The sequence below is a fragment of the Taeniopygia guttata genome, chromosome 4 (genome assembly GCF_048771995.1).
Source record: "Taeniopygia guttata chromosome 4, bTaeGut7.mat, whole genome shotgun sequence".
Taxonomy (NCBI): Eukaryota; Metazoa; Chordata; class Aves; order Passeriformes; family Estrildidae; genus Taeniopygia; species Taeniopygia guttata.
The window spans coordinates 41,060,016-41,085,274 of record NC_133028.1 but is presented as its reverse complement, the minus strand read 5'-3'; the positions used below and the strand labels follow the sequence as shown (position 1 = coordinate 41,085,274).

Here is a 25,259-nt window from a genome sequence, read left to right as displayed (position 1 = left end):
AGCTGCCATTCTCCTTCATGTGCCTGATGTTGTGGCAGACACAAGGAAGCTGCCAAAGCAATCTCTCTTGTCCTCTAGGCACTCCCCAGCTTGCAGGTGAATTATGACCTGGAAGTGGTGCTGAGCCCAGCACATGTGGAACATGACAGCAAAACTGAGATGGAGGGGAGGAGGTTTCCTTGGGGTGTGAGTTGGTGGATGCCATGGGCTGGCAGAGGGTGGGGAGCTGGCAGGGAGCCCAGAGGCTGCTGTCCACAGCTGGTCCCTTCCTTGCCCCAGGGACATGCACTGCTTCAAAGAAGCTGCAATAGAAAAATGCTTTTGCTAAGCTCTTCCCAGGTAAAAGAAACTGTCTTCACACAAAGTCATGGGAGAAAGTCTACTGGCAAGTGTGGCATAGAGCCATAGAATCTTATGTGTCCCTTGGGGAAGATTTTTTTTTTTGAGAGGCAGCACTTCCAGAGGAGAGGATTGTGGCAATTGCTGATACTTTCAGGTTCCTGTTTATTTGGTGGGTTTGTACCTAGAAAACAAAGACCTTGCCTGTGAGTTGAGCTGTGTTGGGACTTACAGGCACCCTAATGTGGACACAGCTGCACATACAGCAACATCTTAGGAGTCCAGGACAGAGTCTAACCTTCAGCAGCCAATAAAAAATTAAAATTAGGTGGAGTGCCCATTCTGGTCCTCCTGGTACTGCTGTCTTTGTCTCCAGACAGCTGGAGCCAAACCTGTCTGCTCAGCTTAACATGTGTGGGCATGGAGCTCATTGGAAACAGCTCAAAACCAGCTGCTTCTTTGCATCTGTGACAGCTCAGGAACATGAGAAGAGGGAATGAGCAGAGAAGAACTTCCCCCGGCAGCAAGGTCAGCTTGATTTTCTTCCTCTCCAAGAGCAGCATGAAGTTGCTGCCATTGAGAGAACCTTTTGTCTTTCCTGGGAGCCCTGGTTATGAGATCAGGACACTGGCTTCCAAGGTTCCCTGTGGATGCAGCTGCCATCTCTCTCCTCATCTGCCTCTGTGGCATATGCACTTCCTGGGCCTTTCTTCCTACCACCCTGAAAGTCATCAGACCATGGCCACATCCCAGGCTAAAAATTGTCTAGGGAAGCCTGAGCAAGGTGGGAGGGAGGGCAAGCTTCTAGTAGGGAAATACTGGCAGTGATGGAGAAGTGCTGCTGCATTCACAAAGTGTGCATACAAATGTCTGAGTTCAACTATCCTGAAAATTAAAAAATCACTCTTAAACAAAGTAGTCCTTACTACACGCTGATGGCAGCACATCTTATACTTTCCTTGGTAGCTTTCTGTGTGTGTTGTGTGAAGGCTCTCACGCAGGCTCATACTGTGACATGCCAAGCTAGGGCACATGGCAACTCAGCCATGTCCTACTGTCACCTGCATCCAGAAGCCATTCAGGAATGACTTCCACCCTTATGGCTATATCTAAACAAGAGAGCATCAGCAATGCTAGGGTCATTTCTCTATGGGACAATGAAAGAGCAAAGGAGGTGGTCCTCATCCCAGGGAGCTGGGCCTACGCCCTGGCCCCTACATCAGCTTGGACCTGGTTGTTGCATCTGTGCTGTTGCCAGGATAAGGCTGTGAGGAGTGGGAGGTGGGCTGGCAAGTTCTCCCTGCCCATCCTGGTGTCCTGGGCTGCCTTCTGTCCCTTCCCTAGGCCTGGTAAGGGACTTCCGGAAAAAGAACCAATCCTCACCCTTATACAACTCCTTTTCAATTGTAGAGACAGGAAAAGTCTTGTCTGAGCCTTCTTTTTGCCAAGATAAACATGCCAGCCTCTCAGCTGCTCCTCATAGGACTTACTAGCCAGACCCTCCTCCAGCCCTTCTTTGGACTCTCTACAGAACCTCCATGTCCTTCCTGTAGTGAGGGGCCCAAAACTGAACGCAGGATTTGAGGTGCAGCCTCACCAGTGCCAAGTACAGGGGGACAATCTGGTCCTGCTGGCCACACTATTGCTGATCCAGGCCAGGATGCCACTGGCCTTCTTGGCCACCTGGGCACAGGCTGGCTCATGTTCAGCTGCTGTTGATCAGCAGAGCCCTTTGGGCAGCCCTGCAGCCACTCTCCCCCAGCCTGTAGCCCTGCATGGGGTTGTTGTGACCAAAGGGCAGGATGCTGCACTTGGCCTTGTTGAACATGATACAATTGGCGTCGCCCATTGATCCACCATTCCGCTAACCTGCGCAAGACTGCACTGCCTCTTCCTCTCATCCTACTCAGTCCCTCTCTGCTAATATTCTCCTGGTCGTGCCAACTCTATTTGGTAGCCCTCAACACCCCGATCGAACGCACTCTCCTCCCGCCAGAGACCAGAGGATGCTTCGCTCCACCACCCCGTTCTCCACCTCCCGCCGCCCCTCCGGTGCCCCGCGTCCAGCGGCGGGAGGGCGGGGGTCGGGGAGCCGGGCCCGCCGCCCCTCCCGGCGCACGGTGCCCGGGTGTGGGCGGGCTCCGGGACGTGCTGGCCGCGGAGCGCCGCGGCGCCGCACATGCTCACTGGCCGCGGAGGCACCGCCGGAGGTAGGGGCTCGCTCCGCCGCCGGAGGAGCCGCGCTGTCGCTGCGGCCGGGCCGCGGCATGGCCCGCCCGCTGCCGGGCCGCCGCCGCCGCTGAGCGCGGGGGCATCGCAGCGTCCGGCGGTGAGCGCGGGGCGCGGCCGCGGCGGCGGCGGGGCCGCGTGTGCGGGCGGGGCCCGCGCCCCCGGTGGGGCGGGCGGGGGATCGGGGGTCCGGCCCAGGGCCCCGTTCCGCCGGGCGGCACGGCCGAGCCCCGTCAGCACCTCGGCCAGCGCCGGTGGGGCGGCGGCGGGCGGCGCTGGGGCACGGCCCGGGCGTGCTTCCCGCTCGTCTCGTCCTCCCGCTGCCGGCAGCGCTCAGGCCGCTCCCTTCCCGGCGCTGGGAGGCCTCGGGCCGGCAGGCCGGGCGAGGGGACGGCGGCGGCGTGGGGTAGATCCGCGACCTTTCCCGGCCGGGCAGGGGCGGGTGGCGATGCTGCGGCTCCCGGGGAAGGGGGAGCTGAAGCATCTCGGTGCCTCCCGGAGGTGAAGGAAAAGAGAGAGATGCACAGCCCTTTGAAAACAGTGGGGGGAAAAAAAATCCTAGTAAATAAAAGTGGGAAAAGCAGCAGGTTATGAGGCATCTGCGAGATTTCTGTTGGCCCAAGGAAATGCTTGGGAATTATCTGTAGGATGGCAAACAAATGGAAAATGCCTCGGGTGCCGCAGTGCTGTGGCCAGGGGCAGGTGGAGCTGCCTCTGGCCAAACAAAAACTCATCTCCTGGCCTTTGGGGTACGTGCTTTTGCCCCAGAGAAATATAAATATTAAGTAGAGCACAATGCAATAAAACATAGTATTGCGGGTTGTGTTTAGTCATCTTTGCAAGGCCCTGTCAGTGCTGGCTCTGCAGTGGAAATGCTTCATGCAAAATTACTGTGTTTAAATTCTTTACATAAAATTATATTTATAACCTCTTCTCATAACCGGTGTTGAAATGATTGCTGTTTTATCTTTGCAAGGTCAAGGCGAGAGCTTGCAGTTCTTCGCCTTGCTACATGACTGGTTGACATTGTATTTAATGCAGTTGATACATTTCTGGTGAGGAACCCCTTCCCAAGCTTCTGAATATTTTTGGTTAGGCAGTCTTTGAAAGACATCACATTTCTCAAACATACTGAAGCAAACCTGCATTCAAATCTGTTCCTCACTGTCAGTTTCAACTTTGGGAAGCTACTTGACTCTCTGGAAATTACCTAAGTCAGTTTCATGTCAGGGTTACATGTGAATAGATTCTCTGTCCCAGGACTATGAAGGCCAGCAAAAAACCCAACTCCCATGAAGCATTTGTTTACTTTTTGCAGGTATGTATTTCCTTTTGCCATATCCAGCCCTATTAACATGAGCTGCTTTCTTTTACCACAGACTGAAGATTTCTCTGAAGCGTAATCTTCAAGATGAAGTTCTTACTAGCGATTTTATGTTTCATCTCAATCTCCTTATGGATTGAAGAAGTCTATTCCAAAGAGAAGTCTTCAAAGAAAGGAAAAGGGAAAAAGAAGCAATATCTGTGTCCATCGTATGTTCCTGCTTTCTTTTGTGCTTTTGTATGATGGTGATCATGCCCAGTTTTTAACAGTGGAAATCATGTGTCTGTTGAAGTAGAAGGTGGTGCTTTCTGCTGAAAGGATGGGGTCTGTGGTGGGAATGGGTTTGACCAGCATTTGTAGCTAAGTTCTGTCATTGTGTTCCTTCTGCAGCAAGTCTATTTTAGTGCAAGGGAAAATCTCAGCCACAGTAATTGTTCCTTTCCTTGTGTTGGATTTCAACCCAGTGCTTTGCTATTTATGGGGACACAGTAGCATGGTCCCATAGCACTGTGCTGTCTAGCATCATGTTGCAGGTGTACTGGGGAAAGCAAGGAGGGTGCAAAACTTGTCATGATGAATTTCAGCTTCTGGTTAGCTAGTTCTGTAAGAGAAGGCTTGTCCTACACATATTCTTGCATGTTGAATAGGTCTAAGGTCTTCATCATCTTTCATCAATCATGTACAGTACTATAACTCTTATGGAGGTATATTGATTGTTGCTATAAAGTATGCCCTTATGGAATAGTCTGCCTGTAAAAATACAGGAAATTATAATCTGTGATTGCCCAGTTGAATAGAGGATGTGTTCTGGATGCCTATGATTACTTGATGTTAAAAATGCTCCTCTATCTAATGCCTACCACACTTTACATTGTGATCCATAAGACAAGAATTTATTTGTGAGTGCTATTTTTATAATTTTCTTGGCCAACCTTGCTAATTTTTTAGTCTTATGTTGTAAATATCTGAGGAAAAGATTGATGGACTACCATAAGTTGCCAGTAAGTGTAGAAAATTACTATGACTGAAATAATAAAATTGTTTAGACAAAGTTAAAACATATTTCTTCTTCAACCATAAAAGAAGTGTTAGACTGGCTATTTAACATTAATCAAATTTTTCCAATGAACAAAGTAAAAGTGGAATAATCACACAGAAGCATTGTTCAAGTAATACTTTTTAAAGTTTCCATTCTTTTCAAATATTAGCAGTGATGTTTATTTGTAACCTCAAATTTTAGAATGTTTCTACATATGGTGCCTGTCTTCCTTCTCTTTTTTTTTATATCAAACCTAAAAAATGTTATTTGTCATTAGATTTGAATACCTTAAGTTATGTCTCAAATGTGATCATGACTCATCTGAAATGACCCCTACCCATTTTTCCCCTTGTAAAATGGAGTTGAGTTCTGGATGAGGCTTTTGATCTGAGCTACTGTGAGAGTTTATAGCAAGGAGAGAAATATCAGGGTTCCCAGGACAGACATCAGAACAGAAGCCCTTGGAAAGTTAGTTAGGCAGCTGGGAATTGAATCCAGGTCTTCCGTGGTCTTGTTTAAATACCCAGCATTTCCCCCTGTTCTTGACTAAGTTTAGTAGAATTCAAAACAATGTCATTTTATCTTTGTGAGTGGATTTTTCTTGTTTGTTTTTATTTTAAGCCCTGTATTTCTTGGCCATTAAATATGGCGTCATTTGTCACCAATACACTTGAAAAAGCATTGAATACATGCTATCGTTTTCAAAGTGATGCTTTTCCAGTTGAAGCTGTCTGCAAAATTACTGGTGAATCCAGTACTTTTTGATCCATTGTTGCTGATCCATTTTAGACTTGCCATAGCAATGAGTCCTGTTTGATCTCCTGAATAATGACCAAATTGTCTATATCTTACTTGGCTGAAGTTCACAGCTTGAGAGACAGCCACTTGTAATAGTGGGGTTGCTGTTTCTGGGGCTGGCATCTAGAAGACCTGTCATGTGAATGAGCAATGAAAATCAACTCTATCTGGCAGAGAAATTGCCCAATGCTCTCTTAACTAAGGCTGCTGTTGGCAAACTTCCAATGATCATAATTTTTTTAAATGATCTTTCACAAAACTTCATGATTTGGTGTCACTCTATGTTGTAAAAGAGGTTGACTACTAGCAGTAATTTTTTCTTTGTGAAAAAAGAAAAAAATCTTTCCTCAGAATCAAACCAAAACACAATGCAGTGGAGAGGGAATCAAGTGACGCTGTAAGGGTTGACTAAAACTACTCAAGAAAGTGTCTAAATGAAGAAATTCCTAGTAATCATGAAAGAAATATTTTAGAAGAATGCATTTTGTTTTTTTCAACAAAAAAATTAAACTTTTGCGTAATTTATAAAATTGAATGGTGAAAATTCCTAATGTAAATGTACATTTATAAGTTAAACTCTTAATCCACCTTTAATTTACATTGGTTACTAGTGCAATAAAATTTAAACCTTAATTGTAACAAATTATTGCCTTTTGTCTCCTTGCAACATATGAAAAGCAAAATTTTAGTTCTTCAAGAGAACAAAAATACTTTATAATGAAATTCAAATATATGCAAATCATTATTTAGGAATAACTTATATTGAATCTCATCTTACTGCCCGAGTTCCTTAATTTGATGTTAAGAAATGGATGGCTACAAGACTAGTGGGACTTTATCATGAATTTGTTTGGATAAAAATTTAGCATCCTTGAACTTTTCTTTTATGGCTCTCCAGAATACAAGCCTTTTGCCAAATGTGCTCCTCTGGCATGAAATTAACTACTATTAGGATAAGATGAAAACAAGCTGATTAGAAACCTCACTAAAAGTTCATTATTTTATCATAAACAGATATTTGCCTCTTTAACCTAGTAAAATTCTATTTTGTATCTTAGAGCAAACCCTGGTGATTATTCATGATGCTGTACTTCTCAGTGCATTGTGTGATAGTGGCCTGATTTGCCATCTTATTTTAATTTATTCCTGAAACTGTTGTTTCCAGGTTTTTATTGAAGGGTTTCTTGAAGCTGATGCTTAATTATTTGGTTCTTACTTTGATTTAATGCTTTGTCAGAACAGATGTAAGATTTCACATCTTACAATTAGATCATTTTCCTTCTTACCTCAGGCTTTGCAAGTGAAACATAATAATTATACTTCTGTCTGATTCCTGAATCTTTGTTGATTAACAAAGAAATTGACATATTGGGCCTAAAATGTTGTAATAGAGAGTTTTGCACCATAAATCTGAGAAACTGGCTTCCACAGATACAAAGTGCAATGAAATACAAAGCTTTAGTAACAAAACTTCTGCCTTTTGTTTACATGGAAAATATTTTTTTTTAAAAATCAGGCTCCACCCCTTCAGGAAAAAAAAAGAGTATTACTTTTTACAAAGCTTATTTTTAAATTTCATATACTTAATACAGATGATTTTTATACAGCTGCAGATGGATTAAATTATTCTATCTCTTTCCTGCTCACAGACTGCCCATATTTGCATGAATTTTGCTGCTTAGTTTTTATTCGTAATTCCTCGTAATACCTTGCTTCTATTAAACATGTGGGACAGTTAGCTGTGACTTAGAGCACTGCTGAAAAATATTTTTCCTTTTGTTACACCGTAATAAACATTTCAGGTATTTTATGGTGTTTGAGCTGCTGCTGTTATCTCCACAGTCCTTAGCAGCCTGGAAGGTCTCTACTTAAAACTACTCACAAGATCTCTTGACAAATGAAATTATAAGGAAAGGGAAGTTTGGTTATTACAGAGTTAGAGAAGGAATAGATAAGTAAGAGTGTCACATAGCAGCTAACAAAACCATTAATGACTATGGTCATCATCACAGCTATCCCTGTTAGTTATAGTTTAGGATGACTCAGCTGTTCACTTGCACAGCATTCACTTCTGAAGATCTCTCAGTGTCCCTAATGCCACAGCAATGCTAAGAGCAAAACCTCAGTCGCTAAATTTCATCCTTTCATCTGGATAGCAGGACTGTGCTTTGAAAACAGCACCCTTCTTCACCTTTATGCATTTGTCCACATGAAGATTTATATGCCTGTAGATGATTTACTAAATACTGTATAATATCTACAGAGACCTTTTTTATGCACAAAGCAGGAGTACAAATCATATTTGGTTTGTATTGAATAAAGCATATCAGCTACTTCAGAAACTGTGAAATGGCCCTCTAAGCCCTCCAGAAAACATGGCTTGTGCCATCTGCCAGGGCAGAAGCTTAGAAAGGTCACAGATGCGAAGGTTCAATAAACAGCTTCTTTTAAAAAGCAACAACAAAAGACAGTGGAACTAGGGAAAAAAGGCTTTGATGTGTTTAAAGCAGAGTTGTATTTAAGTCTGTCCTCAAATTTCTCTTGGTTAATTTTAAGCTTCTGACATGCACTTCATATTAAGACTAAAGTAAAAGTTCAAAATATATTTTATACTGTGGCTCCTCTCCACTTCTCCATGAACTGTAACTTTTTTATCAAGTGTTTGGGTAAACATCACCTCTCCGTCTGTAGTAGATGATCAACCCCAAACTGTAAATGGTGGGAAAGTGGCATCATGTCTCTCTTCATTCTCATAATCTAGAAGACACTGTTGATAGTCTGTGAACATTTTCATTTGTAGGTGTGGTGGAAGGGTTTATACACTTTGTGGAAGGAGGTGGAATGAAGTTGAAAGGAAAGCCTGAATTTGTTGTGGAAGAAGATACATCTGACAGTCATTCCAATGATAAGTACTTTGCAGAGCCCAGGTCTTGTTCCTATAAAAAAATTATTCTGCCCTGTAGTAACAGCAGTTAGTCAATGCTTTTATTATTCTGTATCATGTAACTCTCATGGAAAGCTGTAATCCCAGACAGAGAGGGCCACATTCCAGAATGTTTGAGAATTTGTTTTCAAAATGGTTAAATAGTTAAGTCACTGCCAGTAGTGATGGGCAGTAAAAGATAAAGCTGTAAAGCAAAACCTAAACTGTCTTGTAAAACAGTAGTTAAAAGACTGGTTCTTGTTCAGTAACTTTCCCTCTCGGTGAGCAACGTTTGCTCCATTCTGAACACCGGAGTGATGAGACACTCGAATTGTGTGGAAAAATTACAGACTGTGTATGTCACATGCAACCTCCAGATTAAGAAAAAACTTGGATCTGTGGGTTGAATTGCATCACCTTTACATAAGCCCATGGAAAAGCATAGGTCTTAATTCTGTTGTCAAGGCAAATTATATAGAATGTATCTCAGCTTATACTTTCCTCTTATATCACCATTTATACCACCATGCAGGTAGTTAGATTTTACCTTCTATACTGCATACTTGCAGTATTTGGAAAAAAAAATACTGGGGTATGGAACTGATGTAGATAATTTACTTCAAAAATGTTGCTGAAACATTTTGATGATTATCCTGTTATACATCTGTGTGCTATATCAAGACACCACAAGACACTCATTATGCACAAGGGTCACAGGTGGTGACTTTGGGGGAATGCAGAGATGCCTAAGCTAGGAACAAGCAAGCTAACTTTAGCAAAAAAACAAAAGAAAAACCAAATAAACAAAACCAAAAAACATTACTAAGAGCTGTAGTAGTTCACCTGAGTGAAATACTGTGCCTAAGAGTAGTAGTAGTTCACCTGAGTGAAATACTGTGCTAACCTGGTTCTGTTGGTTTGGGGGCTATCAGATCTGTGGCAGGCAGATGAACCAACCTCCTTTTCTCAAGTTTAGTGAATAGTAAGGCACTTCAGAGTCCCATATAAACACTCTTTAAGGTGTCTAACCCTGAGAATGTTGAATTATGAAAGCAAATTTAAGAGGCTTAAGAGGTTTCTTCAAGACAAGGACTGAAGCAGTGACACTAACAGCTATTGACACTACCTAACTGCAGGAAGGTTGCCTGCATGTCCGCATGAGACTATTCTCTTTGGTCTATCTACAACATGAGATGAAAGATGAGCTGTTTCACCCCCTCAACTCATAGTGCAAAATTCAGGATGCCTAATCTGGATTTCTGTTTCAAAATTAGCTATGAAGGAACCTTTCTCTTTTTTGCACTGCACTGCACTACCTCCAAATTTCTTTACTGAAGCTACATATCTCATTTTAGGTGTTTAGCTATCAACTGCGTTCATGAAGACATGTAAATGGTGACTCAGAGTTCCATAGTTTTAATGTAATTAGTAATACCACTTCTTATTGGAGTAATTAATCTTTTTAGGAATAGATGTGTCACCTTGCACAGTTTGAAAATGTAGCTATTAAGCATACTAGAGATCAGAGAGATCATTCAGAGGAGTTATATAGTATGTCATTGATATGTACGAACTTTTTTTATGCTTAGAGTTATTGCACTCAAAAAATCAAATGCCCGCAAGTCAGAACACTGATAGTTTATATCAGGAAAATTGTACTTAAAATATATGGTGAGATAATAGATATTATGTTTCCCAAAACTTATTTTTACCTTTCTCACATGTACACAGCCATGTTATATGACAAAAATTACAGTTTCCATCATGTAGATTAAATAAACTGCACTTAAATCTGTGGTTTTAGCATCATATATGAAATTTTACTGGAGATAACAGTGTGAGTTAGAATACATATTTTTATCTGTCAATAATCTAGAACTATGAAAAAGCTTTCCTTCCTGTTTGTGTAGAATATTGTTTATATTCTTTCCTCCTGTAGCACTGCATGTGGAAAGGACTCCTTGTAACTTCAGTGAGCTCTGAGAGAATAAATGTCATGATGACCTATAGAGATATAATGTCTTCTGACACATTTGCCTAAGACAAATGTAAAGCTATATAAATTTCAAACCAAGTAAAATACATGCTTCCTTTTGTCATGCATATATGCTTATCTAAAATTTTGCATTGATTAGTGAATTTTGAAAATAATTCCCTGTTCCCTTCAACTTAAAATGTTGATCATGATCTTCAAAGGCAGTGATAAAATGTGTAGAGCTGCTGTGAAAGAGATGAACACCTTACTGCATGTCCTGTGAAATACAGTATGTAAAGCAATTCTTTGATTCATCAGTGATACCAGATGTAACCTCTGAAAGACCAGGCATTTCAGACAGGATGTTATAGCAAAAAACTAGCTATACTTTCTTTTCTCTCTGGATTGTGAGGACACTGTTTTAGAAGTAAAGATTCTTCTGTGTTTACAAGGATACTGGTTGTTTTCCATTTCATGTATTCAGAAACAGAAAAAATCACTTTGAGTTTGGGTATTTTGTATGTTGGTTGAGTGGGCTTTTTTAATTGTTACTTAGGTAAAATTTTTGGTAGGGAAAGTTCTATCTTTACAATTACTTGCTTTTAAATTTTCTTCATAGCTTCTGTTGTCTTATCCTTTGGTATTCACTGTATTTTACTTAGAAATCATTAATTACTGTGAACAGTGCTAGATTCCTGTTTCTTAATGCTTTCCATCAGCTCCACATGCATTCAACACAGGTTGAAATAAATGCATTAAAATTAAAATGTGTGCTGCAACTGGTGGAAATCGAAGTTACCAGCTTTTTACAAGTAGGAAAATTGTAGGCTGAATTAGAAAAAATGGTAAATAATTTCTCGGTGTGTTGTTTTGTGTGATTCAGCCTTCAGCATACTAAAATAAGATTCTTCTAGAAAGGCAGATCTCAGCTCAAATCCTTTTTGTCTTATGTGATATACAAATATGCCTCTCATTAATTCATTCCATAATGGCCAATTAAGCTGTGGTTGTTGTGGCTCTAGGTAAATGTCTCACATTAATAGTCCCAGCTTCTTTAACCAAGCACCTAACACATCCCATTAACTGTCTCATTAGGTCTTCTTGCTCATCTGTCACTCAAAAAATGTCCTTAACTTCTTAACTTACCCCAAGGAACACATCTGATGAACTGATTTGCAGGTGAAATTTAGGCATTTTGGTCAGCAAGGCTCTCAGAAGGAAATCCAGTCATTGTGGTGAAATTTCCTTGTGTGCTGTTCAATGATGGTAGTTTAATGACAGCATGCTGTAAAAGAACCACAGTGAAAATATGACTGATATTCAGCAGAGCTTTTTTTTTTCCCCAGTAGCTATTTCAACCACTTCATTCAAAGTGACCTTCAAAAGTAGCAATTACTGAATCTCAGTGCTTGTCCTCCTAACTCAAACCAGCCATTATCATTGTATTTCACTTGGTTTTTAGATAAGCAAGGACAAATGCACCTATACACTAGTGTAAGTCCAAAACACAACCCAATGACTTGTGGAAGATGAGATTGTGGTGTTCTTTACCAGCGAGCTATATTGCCCTTGTTCTTCCCATCACTGTCTTCCCAGTGCAATAAGTCTCCTTTGACCAATTTTTGGATGGCTTTTGAACAAACAGTCTGAACAGATATTTGTATTAATATATTTCTGCAGTGCAGCTCAGATCTCACAAAACTACCGCTTTATTCCTCTTACTTGAAGAGACAAATAAACCCGTCAGCAATATTTGGCTTTCTTTTGTTGTTTGTTGCTCACTCATTTAATTTCTCAAACTTTTGTCTTTTCCTCATTGCTTTTTATGAGCATATGTATTTCATTTATTCCGTGTGGTTCAGTTTACTGTTTTCACTATTTAATTAACTTCTTTGTATAACCCATGACAAAAATAAAAAACTATTTAAGTTTGTTCATTAGTTGTTGCTTGGATTTGTTTTCATATTTCATTATAGTGGACATACATAATTCAGAAAGAAATCTTGTTATTAATATTAAGGATATTCTTTCATTAACGAGTTTTTGTAGACATCTGATATAGATATTTTAGATGGTAATATGTGTGACTTTCAAGGAAGCAATGACATAAACCTTTCTGTATCAGATAAAATGCAGCATACAGAGTGTTTGCCTGCCTTTTTAATAGGTAAATGAACATTTTTTTCTGAATTGCTCTTTCTAGAAAATGGAATGTAATCTTTATCTTTTGTTTTCCTTTTTTCTAACTAATGGTAACAGCAAAAAAAGATATACAAAGCTGGTTTATGATATTTCTGTAGCAATCTCTTAATTGATAAAGGTCATCATTGAAAACCAAACATATCTCAAAAATTACAGAATTGGAATAGAATAGAATAGAATAGAATAGAATAGAATAGAATAGAACATTTCATCTGGAAGGGACCCACAATGATCATCTAATCCAGCTGCCTGACCAAATGAGGAAATAAACAAATTATTTTGCATAATGATCCAGTTCTAAGTAAAATATAAAAACTTACAAACTCAGCCCTGGGAGGATTGTTTGAAAGAGAATTTGTCAATTATTAGGAAAGGAGCTAAAAGACCTATTCCTTTTTTTAATTGCTCTAATATTAAATTAGCAGAGGATTGTAGTATACAGAACATACAGATCTGTATACATAACAGGAAGGTTACATATGTTGCTAAAAGTAAATGCTTCCTTGTTCTTTTAGAAGACCAATAATCTCTGGAGAAGTTCTGCTGGAGCAATTAGTTCACCTGTGTGGTTATTACAGATCACAGAGGTTTTAGTGTGTTTACTTCAAGAGATGGATGGGGAATTATATACTGCAGCCACTTAATGCTGTTCCACAATTCTTTTCTCTTCCTGTGTGTTATAGTTTAAGATATCCTCCTGGATACATATTTATTGGTAGGTACATCTCTATGTAGTTTTTGGAATGCATGCTTATCCTGCTAATTACTGTTTAATTGTCAAAATTTCAAGGAGGATTTAGTGCCATTTTATTGCCATAATTTTTTCCTCGTTTATAACATCAAGCAAATACAAGAAAATAGCTAAGCAGATATGCAGCTTTAGGTTTCAGAAATATCCTGAATACAACAAAGAAAACAGAATCTTTTTTTTTCCTGAATGATAAAATTCTCAATGGGTATCCAGGAGACTATGATATAATAAAATGCATTTATGTTTTCATAAATGGTTGACATATTTTTTAATAATAGGGAACTCCTTTAAAGTTTTATTTACAAATGTTTTAGTTGTTAAATGTTAACTGAGAAGATTAAATCTCTTTGGGAAGGCACAGTGAGTGCTACCAAGTCAGCAGATCTGATTCCCTTTTCCCGTATGGTTTGAGTTAAACCCATTGTTCTTACAGGTGAAATTACTAATAAAAGGTCTTCAAGGGCTAGGATCTGTTCTCATCTCCAGTTTTCAATCAAATACTGATGTCATGCTATGCTGACATTTATTAATTAATTCATTTCCCAGTAATCAATAAGAAAAATGCTGAACAGGAGTTACCATAATTGGACATTTTAAAATCAGGAAGTCTCATACATTCATGTTGCTTTTTTTTTTTTTCTTAAACTGGCCAAAAGCCTTCTGTAGAGTTAATAGTTTCTTCAAAAATGTTTGAATAAGGCAGAAATCCCAGAGGACATGAAGGAAACTGAAGAATGAGAAGAATTAAAAAAAACCCTGATATGTTATATAGAATAACCTGTAGGTCTGTCAAGCTGACATTGGTATGAGAAAGAATAATGAAAAAAAGAAATTACAGGGTGACGAAGGCAACAGCAGCTGATGCTGATTATGGAAAACATTAAGGAAATAAACTTGATCAGTTTTTTTAAAATACATTAGTACATTGGTTTGCAAGAGGTGATAATGTTGATGCATATGAATTATACCTACGTAGGGTGTTTTTCTTATCTTTACATGGCATCCTGGTTACTGGATTATAATGACAGAAAGACGGAAAAGTAATCATAAAAGGGATGGAAAAGCGATTATGAGACATAATTCAAAACTTGAAATATTGTCACTGAGCAGGTTCTGGAAACATACAGATGCATTATGAGCCTCTTGGTGTTTAAAATACCTGGGGAGTGCACTGATGCACCCATATTGCTTTTCATTACACTCAATTTAATGTATTCCTGTAGTTACATTTACCTGTCTCTGGTTCTTTTTGATTGCAGCAATAGTTTTCAGTTAACACTCAGCATAATAATGGCAAGATAAAGTAGATGTTTAAATTCCCCCTGTAAAACCAGAGAGTCCAAGGCCTTGTTTTCTGTAGTAAAGCTTTTATTAGCACTTGACAAAGAGATTATGCAATCCTCCAGCTCTAGGTGGAATAGCTGGCATGTGAGAGCAGAAGACTGCCAAAAGCCTCTGCATGGTTTGGCACCTACAAAGTGGCTGTCAATTTACTAAGGTTCCTAATCTGACAGTCACTTAAAATAGTTCAGGTGGTTGCTTTCTACTGATGAAAAAATCATGTCCCTCTGCATATTTTCTTAGGAGGGAAGGGAACAATTACTGAATTGCAGTATATTTGCTTCCAAGTTTACAGTTAAGAGTTAACATTTTTTGCTTGTAAAATGGCATTTATGGCACTGCTTTAAAATCACTTCAGTTTAAGCATGCAATTGTTTCTGTCTTGGTAGTAACTAATGAACTTTTTTTTACAGGCAGCAATCAGCTGAAGACCTTGCAAGAGTACCTGCTAATTCTACCAGCAATATCTTGAACAGGCTGTTGCTCAGCTATGATCCCAGGATAAGACCTAATTTCAAAGGTTTGTTAGATATTTCAGCCTTTTTTTTTTTTAATCTTTGGATTTTAACTTTTACACTTTTCACAAAGAGAAAAATTATGCAGATATAATACTCACAAGCTAGATTTTTGTTGTTTTTTTTTAATGGAAGCTTCCCTAGATTCCTAGATTGTGTGAAACTGCAGAAGATATTTATCCTTTTGAGCTGAAAGATAATAGTTAGGATTTCATTATCAGAAAAGTATGTGATGCTTTATTACTATTTGCCTTAATATAAAAAAGACTTTTTAAGTGTAGAAATAGAATTTACAGAATAAGTTTTAAAAATACGTTTTTATCCCTACATTTTAGTTAGACTCTGCTTTACAGCATTTTAAACCACTAGATTTCTCCACAGACATCCTTTAAGATGACTATAAAAAGTTAGGGTCAGCAGTATCACTATTAGCAAACTATACAATTATTAAGTCCTTTAAAGATATTTTAGTTATAAAGCTTACACACTTCAGGAATTCATATAGGTAATGCATTGAAACACATTTTCTGCCATTTAAACATCTCCCTGGTAGACAGATGTTGCAGGATTCTTCTGTGTCGATGTGTGAATCCTTACATGTGCAGAAAAAGTTGAAATACGTATTCTCTGCAAAACCTCTAAGAATTCGCACAAGTTAAGCTGTAATTAGCCTTTCCAGGAATTAGGTTATTTACCTTCTGAAAAGAGATGTAGACAATTTTATTATGTATAGGCAATACAGTTTTCATAAAACAGCTCTTTCATTTTAAAATTCCTCATATAATTATATGAGCATTAAGAGATATTTTAACATGAATATCACTAGTATGAAAAAATTTGGAAATCTTAAATGTTTATTGTGCTTTTGAAGAGGCTATCAGTTCTATTTAACAGTTTTATAAATATATTAAACTCGGTTCTCAGCAAGTGTACTGCTTCTTTCTTATTCTCTGTATAACCATATTTTCATGTTTTGAGCACTGAGTTTTGTCACAAAGAATAAATGTCCAGCCTGTACTCTACCTGTTCTTCAGCATAATCAGCTTGTAATCACAAAGCATGGTCCAGATTTATTTATATTTTTGATAACCCTTCTGGCAGTCTGGTAAGAATCAAGACAGAAGGGAAAGGGAGGACATGTAATGTTAACTCAGAGGGAGTTGGAAGAAAAATAACATTTTCTGACAAGTGGTTTGCCCATGTTAAAATGTTCCTCACACATGAGTGATTTTCTTGGATGGCACATCCTATTCAAATCTGGAAGAGAGAGTACACTCTTGGCTACTAGTGATGTGATGGGTGGTCTGTCACATGCATCAGGCATTGAAAGAAGTATTGTGCTTATTGCATAACCAAAAACATCACATTTGAATAGTCTGATTAAAAAACCAAACCAAACAAATTAGTTTAACTGAAAAAGTGAAATTTTATCTTCATAAATTTCTGGTTACCAAGAGAATGAGTTTGAATTTATGTATTAATGTACATAAAAACATTTTATGCAGACAAATATGCTATTGGAAGAAACATGTATTACTTTGTACTGTATTTGCTTAGTCTGTCAAAACAGTATTCATATATTCTTATATCTCTTTTGTTGCTGAAAGTAGGAAGAAACCCACTGAGTACTAACAGTGTAAATGATATACCTGCATCTAGTGGACATCCTGACACTCACACCACAGAGGTACTAAATAAAAGTAGTGGTCCATAATTAGTTCTCTCCACTATCAGGCCACTTCTTGCTCTGTGATAACTCTGTTAACACCAGATTAAATTACTGCCAATAATTCCCACAGGGTGACAGAGGGCAGATGTAACAGCTGTCATACCATCCCTCTTCAACTAAGGGAATCCTGGCTGTGGAAAAGAGAAAAAAATCAAGGCCATCTTAATATCTTCACAGCTGTTGACTTCTAGAAATTTTTCTTGGCTAATTGGTAACCATTGTAAAATTGAGCAGCTTTTCAACTCTTTCATACCAAGGCTAGATAGCTGTGAAAAATGCATGTAATAATTTTTACCTGCTTGTATTTATACTTTACAATAAGGTAAAGACTTATTTACTTTACTTGCACAGAAAGGTATCCCCTTAAAGCATAAGGAAATAGCTCATCATAAATCATAAACAGGTAATTTGGGATGATAGATTGTCATGATGACTTTGACAGTTAAGTGTCTCCTGCTAGAAATATGAATTGCCTCTATCCATTACACTGTGTGCAAAAGTAATACTGGCTTATTCATTCTGAGATAACAGAAAATCATGGAATTCAAACACTAAAAATTTAGATATATGGTCAGTGGTATTCTGTAAGATTAGCTCTATTGACTATGGATTTTTATTTTTCCATTATTTTTATCACTAAGTTAAAAAGAGATTTAGTGATTTCTATTGACTTTGATTACATTCTGACATTGTGGTACCAATATAAAGGAGCTTTAAATGAAGGATAATATACCTTTAATGGATTGTGTAACTCACAAAAATTTTTTTTTCTAAAAGGAATTCCAGTCGATGTTGCAGTTAACATCTTCATTAACAGCTTTGGGTCTATTCAAGAGACAACAATGGTAAGAGTGAAATTAAATTCATGTAGTACACATGGATATTTTCTTACTAAATTAAACTTCAGACTGAGGATTATGAACTATAGAGATAGAAATATTTTTTGTGGTTGCAGACAGTGAGAATTAAGTTAATGGGGGGGGGTTAGTGACTGACTGATTGTGCTTTATGCCATAGACCTAAACCTATTAATGTATTTTACTCTATATGTGTCCACAGATGATTGTAGCTTTAGAATCGGATTTATATGAAAGGAAATCCATGGTTTCTAAGATGCAAGAGATAGACTAATTTCCATAAGTTATTAAGTTAATTGGAAGAACCTATTTGGCAGCATGAGTTTAAGATCTTCCTGAGAGTTATTACATAGGTTGCTTATTCAAAAAAAAAAAAAAAACCAAACCACTAAGACTGTATAACAGAGAAAAAGAAAACACATGCATAAGGATAAAATGTATAGGTTCTTTATTTTATATGGATCTGAAGATGGAAATAAACTGTGATAGAATACAAGGAGCAGTAGTAAAGGAATAGAGTGTCAATGACCATTGCCTTACTGCTGTTTATTTTCTGTATGGGAAAGATAAACTGAGGAGTAAAATTTATAAAAATATGTTTCCAGTTCAGCCAGAAAATTTCAACATGTCAATAACAGGATGAAATAATCCTCATAGCAATTTTGACTTCTTTGTTTCTTTGGGAAATGAAATCAATTTCAAAATACGAGTTGCTTCAGCAAAGCACTTTCTGGTATTTTGGGACTTGCAGATCTTTTTTTGTCATGGTGTTTCCAATAACTACTATCAAAAATATTGCAAAAAATGCATTTAGATATTGAAGGTGTCCTGACCTGATCAGGTTTTCCTTTGGTGTAAAAAAGAGGGGAGTGCACTGTGTCGTGCCAGTACATGGAAAGCCACAGCCAAGACATGCACTGAGTTAAAGTTCTGAGGCATTCCCTGATCACTTTGGTGACCTGCTGCATCTAAAGCATTGAGGCAATTCCTAAAATCAAGTTGCTTTTTTAAATGCTGTGACTAAGGACGCATTCTGACACACAATGTCAGAGAAGTAATGAACCACAATACCACTAATAAGCAATAAAACACATTTTTTTGGTTGTTGGAAGTGCCCACTTAAAATTCAGAGCCAGCTTACATGTCACCCTAATGAAATTTCAATAGGACTGCAAAGCCACTCCAAGTTGAACATAAATGGTGGCTGGAACAATTTTGAGCAGCTTGGCCAGAAATTTCTCCTTCTTTAGCTAGCAGAGATTTATGTTTGATTGCAAATGCTAGTAAGTCAACTGACGGCATTAGCAGGAAGTGACACTAAAACAAAAAAATGTAAGTTTGCTGAAAAGGCCACATGATTTATTTCTGAAACAAAAAGAATACTCAAATTTAAAGAGGGGCAGGGATGAAGAGCAGGAAGGTAGGACTGAGATAAGTGTCCTAAGATATCAAGTATATTGGACCAAATGGCCCTTTTAAGTTTCTGAAATTATTTGCATACTTTAAAAAGTGACTTTTAAAGAGACTTTTTTGCAATTCACCCAGATTCAGATAGAAGCAAAACATGAATGTGAGAGATTTGCTACCCCCAGCCCCTCAAAAAAAAAAAAAAGTTTGCTCTCTACAGCCATGTATGTATTCCTGTCTCTGCCTTCCTGATATGGTCACTCACAAATTTACTAGGATGTGCTGTACAATAAGTCATACTTTCTTCCATAGTTCAGAGCTTCAGATACCATCCTTACTTTATTTTATGCTTTCATTTAGATTTCTATGTCTAGCTGATTACCATGATTGCTAAGCATGTTTATGTGACATTTGGATTACTTCTTGATTACCTTAATGTAATACAGGAAGGACTGACAAAATTACCAGTAAGTCTGTTCTTCCATGTATTATTTAGAAAACTATTCCTGCTGCAGTGAGCATTGGATATTCAGGAGTCACTTCTCTCTTGGGGATGGGTTTGTATTTGTCTTCAAATGGTCTGGGTAATACACTGGACAGTAGAAATTGATCACTTAGAATAGGAAAAGACTTGTACTTCCGAATCACAGGAAAAATATTTCCTGGAGGTGAGGCACCAAGTCTGTGAAGGACCAGAGGGGCCTCTTTTGTTCAGAACAGAGAGATTTGTGGAAGTACCAGAACTGCTAAAAAGGCTCCTTGGTGTTAGAGAAGAGAATGGCTGGCTGCATCTCTACTATCTCTGGCATTGATGAGAATCACAAGGAGTATTGATTTATAGACTGTCTCTAAAATTACCAGAAGCTACTAAACTGGTTGGAGTGATATCAAAATTTTTGAAATAATATACTTCTGAGTTTTTCAGTCATTGAATTATCGTGATGATACTTTGCTCTCTAGCCACTGCTGGCTGAAATAATCGAACTCACTAATTTTTGCAAAATCTGTGTCAGGATAAAGCCATGCTAAAGCAATGATTCCTTCTTTTGTGTGATGGAAGTGTGGGGAAAAGTAGCAATGGGTACCAGTTGACTGGAAGACAGGTTATGGTAGAAGGCCCAACAAACAAATGTGTAGAGTCACAGTGACAGAAGACCTTGCTTGCTGTCCTTCTGGTCCTGTGATAATTATATTTTTAGCTATGCAGTTGGCTCAGCCTCAACGAAGAGTTAAGATTAGCTCCTTCTGAGGTAGAATCCACTTAGATTTAAGAAAGGAGGGAGTTTCTTTATAGAAAATCATTGAAGTTACTTTGTTTTAAAGCAAGAGAGTACCCATTTGTTGGGTCCTATGCCCAGAATCCTATATCACTTTAATCAAGCCTTTGCCCTCTGAAGAATCTGAAGGGCAAATGTTTGCTCTGTGTTTAGAAAGGATAGTGTTCATGTTGTGTTGTTCAATACCTGAGAGAATTGCAGTGCTTCCACACACTTATCAAGCAAGTCTCCTGGAAAAAAACTAAGCAAAAGAACTAGTGAACTACAGAGAGAATCAGAATTTGTACAGATAAAAAGGAGAAGAGCTAATGCCAGATCTGTTACCTTCAAGCAAGCTCCCTTTATCTTGAATACTGTAGCTTGTTTCCTTCTCTATCATTAGACCACTTGTCAAGGATCCCATGTTAACACTGCTTTTGAGTTTGCACACGTATTTTCAGACTGCAGATTTGTGGTATAATATGGTGATTATGTCACGTTTAGAAACAGTTTTAAACTGGATGACCAGTCAAGGATTCCTAGGGATAGAGAGTTTCTGGTACAAATACCCATAGGGCTATAATATTTTTTCTGTGATGATGATCTGAATTTCTGTCTACGGAATCTATGTTCAAAGTTTTTGCTTGCAGTGTGGCCTTTCTTCACTGACTCAAGTAACAAAACACCAGTTCTTCCTTCTCCTTTATTTTAAAATCTTACAGAAAGGTCCTTTTAATATTCATAACCATAAAAAACATTCAATTTCCTTATTCTAATCTTAAAAATTATATTTTCTACTTCATTAAAAGGAAGCACTATTATATTGCCTTTCTTTGTATGCGTGCAGTTTATGTAGTAAGTCTTTCATGATCTTCTGTGTGCTCTATTTTGCAGAGATATGTATAGCCTATGCTTGCTTTCTGGCCTGAGGTGGTTTTCTGGCCACATGCCCACTAATTAGACTTCTGAAATATTTCCTAGAATGCCTCCCAACCTCCCTGAAAACAACTTGCCTTCTGTTGGAATTACATGGGAAAACAGAACCCTGTAGAATACTTCTGTGTTTCCTTCTACCTGAGAGATCCTCCTAGCTCTGATGCTGATGAATATCTCTTCCATCCTCAGTCCCTAGTTTCAGGCTTTTTAGTTGCTGCTTGACTCTCCTTTACTCTAAAGAATCAACCACTCTGCAAATTTAAAAGACATTTATAAAATGTACACCAGGAAGACCATGTGCTCCATGCAGACTACTTCTTCAGCCCCTATTCAACCTTATTGTAATACACTTACTGAGTCTTAAAATTCATTGTGCAAATTTGAGAGGACTTGTTACAGACTTATTTCAAAATAAATTTTTACCAGATCATAGTCTTTACTGCTGACAGATGCTGTAAGGGTGCATGCTCTTCTAAGAAGCAGCCCTTTTGCACATTGTTTTCTGGCTAGCCAGAGTTTTGTATTGTGACATCTCTGTGCTTCCTTCTACATTCTCTGTATTGCCTCAAGTATGTGGTGGCCTTCCTTTTCAAGTATCCCTGTCAATGTCTCTACTTTGGGCCTGAACCTCCCCATTTTAGATTAAGGGGATTTTTCTTTCTCTGAGTTAAATGGAAACAGACTCAAGTTATTAAAATGTCAAAACATCTGATAGTTTGGTGTTTAAGTTCATTTGTAATAGAGAAAGGAAGGAAATAAAATAGCATCCACCTGATCTTACTTCCAGTTCTTATTTTCCCAGTGCATTCTGCTTTTCAGTGATGTAAGCATCTCCTTCTACTGAATGGGTAAGCTGAAGGCAAGTGTTGCACAGTGCTTATCATTTGCCTATGGCTTTGAGAAGGCATCTTATTTTGTTTAAAATTAGGGTAATGCACTTGTTTTTGGAGAAATTGAATTCAGTGTAACCAATAGTGTAACGTTTGTGAGCATGTATGGTATGCAGTATTTATTTCATATGGTTTAGAGTAATTTTTTTCACTGAAAGAAGAGGTGCATATGGAACGAGAACTTCAGCAAGAAGCAAGTAAGGGAAATTTTCAATTATATACATATAATTGAAAAGATGCTTTCTGAGATAATGACCTGAATTCCCTCCAATTATGAAGCTTCTCTATAAGAGCCTTCCAGTACAAATTCACTTCATATTAGACATTTTTTTTTTCGTTCTTCTTTCCTTTGGCAAGACAACATAGGTCTTTGTATACATAAGAGTCAGACTATGTATCTTTTTACAAAACCAACTACCACTATGTAACAAGTTTTGATGCTTTGCTTTTCCTTACAAGGCAGTAAGGAAAAATTTTACATGGCATAGTGTAATAAAGAAATACTTGGGCTAATTTGACTGGGGGACTGGACATGGGAGAGTGGGCACTGTATTTAAATATACAGAGCAAAGCAACAGAATAAATGATTCTGCATGGGGTCTTAGCCGAGAGGACTCCTTTTGGTTGAAGTTAGGATGACTGTCTCAACATGGCAACTGGTTTGGACTGCAAATGTAGTAAGTACAAAAGAAGATAATTCAGTTGTACCAACAAAGAATGTGTAAGAGTAATTGACATGGAGAATAAAATACTTTACAAAATTTGTTCACATGCAGAATACACTGACAAACCAAAAATATGTCAAGAACCTTCACTCCCACATTTCTAGCATTTTGCTATAATTGTAGAGCAGTAGCAGTGTTTTCACTGCTCTGAAAGACACAGCCCTTGTCTCAGGAGGCTTTGTACCTAATAGAAAATTATGAAAAAAACAAAACACACTGCAGAAGGCAACTAGGAAGACTGGAGATAGAAATAATCTTACATACAGAATTTTTCTTCATTTGTTTGAGTTCATTTAACTTTTTTTCAACAACTTTATTCTTTCTCTATATGTGATCTGCCTAGTTTACATATACATCAAAAAGAGGCACTGGCTTAAATGTAAATGTAAAAAACAAAAAGACTTAAGAGATAAGACTGAAAAATCATAGCTGACATTCTAGGTCAGATTCTTCTTTTGGATGCACACAGCTTTCACTAAGGACAGAATACATGCAGTGTATCATTTTGCCCTGAGACGCTACTCCAATTCCCAAAAGCAAAATTAGGTTCTCATATGGCACAGCTCTACTACTGTCCTTCCTTCAGCCAGAGTCCTGCTGATTTCAAAAGGAGATTTCTTCTGTAAAGCCTTGACTTTGTCTCTTTGAGACTGATTCAGTTTCTCCTTTCATACCTTCTACCTCAGTCCCAGATCACTGATAGAAGGTCTGAGACTCGGTGTGTAGTATAAAATCTGGTCTGTTTCCTGATTTTATAGTGTGATATTTTGCCATCAGTGTGCCACTTAACCAAATGGAGAGGAAACTGGAACTGGCACTCACAGGATATCCTGAAAGAACGGATATCATGCCTGCTGCCTGCAGCTATTTAGTGTAGTCAAGCTATGGCCTCTTTCTGCCCTGCTGCATGCTCTTCTCTATGCCTGGGTAACAGGAGCTATTACTGAGGGGGTGCAAAAATTACTCTGGAGCAGGAATTTGGTCCTTTGTTTAAAGAAAGTTGCTGTATTCAAAGCTATGAGTGAGATGTAATCTGTTTGTAGTAAAGTCTGTTAAGCATAAAACGTCGTAATGTAATTTGAATAGTGATTGCTGTCTTTGTGGTAGAAAAATCAGGGCATAATTTTTTTCTTTTCTAAGTCTAATGGGATGATTTTATTTCTCTGTGGGGTTTTTGCTCGACTTTTGGCTAGTCTAATATTTATTTATTTTTCTGATCAGGATTACAGAGTCAACATCTTTCTAAGACAGAAGTGGAACGACCCCAGACTCAAACTGCCCAATGACTGGAGAGGTTCAGATACACTGACAGTGGACCCAACTATGTTTAAGTGTCTTTGGAAGCCAGATTTATTCTTTGCAAATGAAAAAAACGCAAATTTTCATGATGTCACACAAGAAAATATCCTCCTTTTTATATTTCGGGATGGAGATGTCCTAGTCAGCATGAGGTATTTTATTTATATGTTTACACTGTTTTTCTAAAGTGATTTTCTATGAAGTATATATTCTATATTAGTCTTGGTAATGTAATACAATTGATTACTAATATTTAAATTTATATGAGACAGTTTCTAAACAATGCTGCAATAAATTGTGTATAAAGAAATCAGATGAAGGTGTTTTAAAGCATCTTAGTTGATAGCACTGCAGGTGTGAGAATTTTGACGTGTTAAGCTAACACACTGAACTAACTAAATTTAAACTATTTTGATAATTTTTTAGGTTCCAAGAAGTATAATGGAGAGGATAATATATCTGAAATACAACCTTCAGTAAAACAGCATATGTTGCACACTATTTGAATTTTTACAACCACTAAAGTAAACTATGATTACTTGCTAAAGATACAGGGAAAGCAGAAATGATAAAATTTGTGAATATGTATGTTTTGTAAAAGTACTGTGCAAAAAAATCCTGATTAAGTTCTATACTTTACAGATATAATTTTTTTTTCAGAAGCCTGCAAATTCCTGTTTGAATTGCAGTTAACATACACTTTTTTGGTGGTTTGACTTGGTTT

General features: G+C 38.1%; 1 protein-coding gene across 2 annotated transcripts in view; it reads left to right on the top strand.

Annotated features, from left to right (window-relative positions):
- The first annotated feature begins 2,409 nt into the window (after positions 1-2,409).
- GLRB (glycine receptor beta) overlaps positions 2,410-25,259 on the top strand; it is a 49,243-nt gene continuing 26,393 nt past the window's right edge. The window contains exons 1-5 of one of the 2 annotated variants that reach the window (XM_002198675.7): positions 2,410-2,549; positions 3,948-4,101; positions 15,335-15,441; positions 17,943-18,010; positions 24,458-24,687. In XM_002198675.7, coding sequence (XP_002198711.1) covers positions 3,980-4,101; positions 15,335-15,441; positions 17,943-18,010; positions 24,458-24,687 — 527 coding nt within the window. In that variant the 5' untranslated portion in view covers positions 2,410-2,549; positions 3,948-3,979. Of the gene's footprint in view, positions 2,669-3,947; positions 4,102-15,334; positions 15,442-17,942; positions 18,011-24,457; positions 24,688-25,259 lie in introns of both variants that reach the window. The other variant, XM_030271452.4, reaches the window with a different exon arrangement.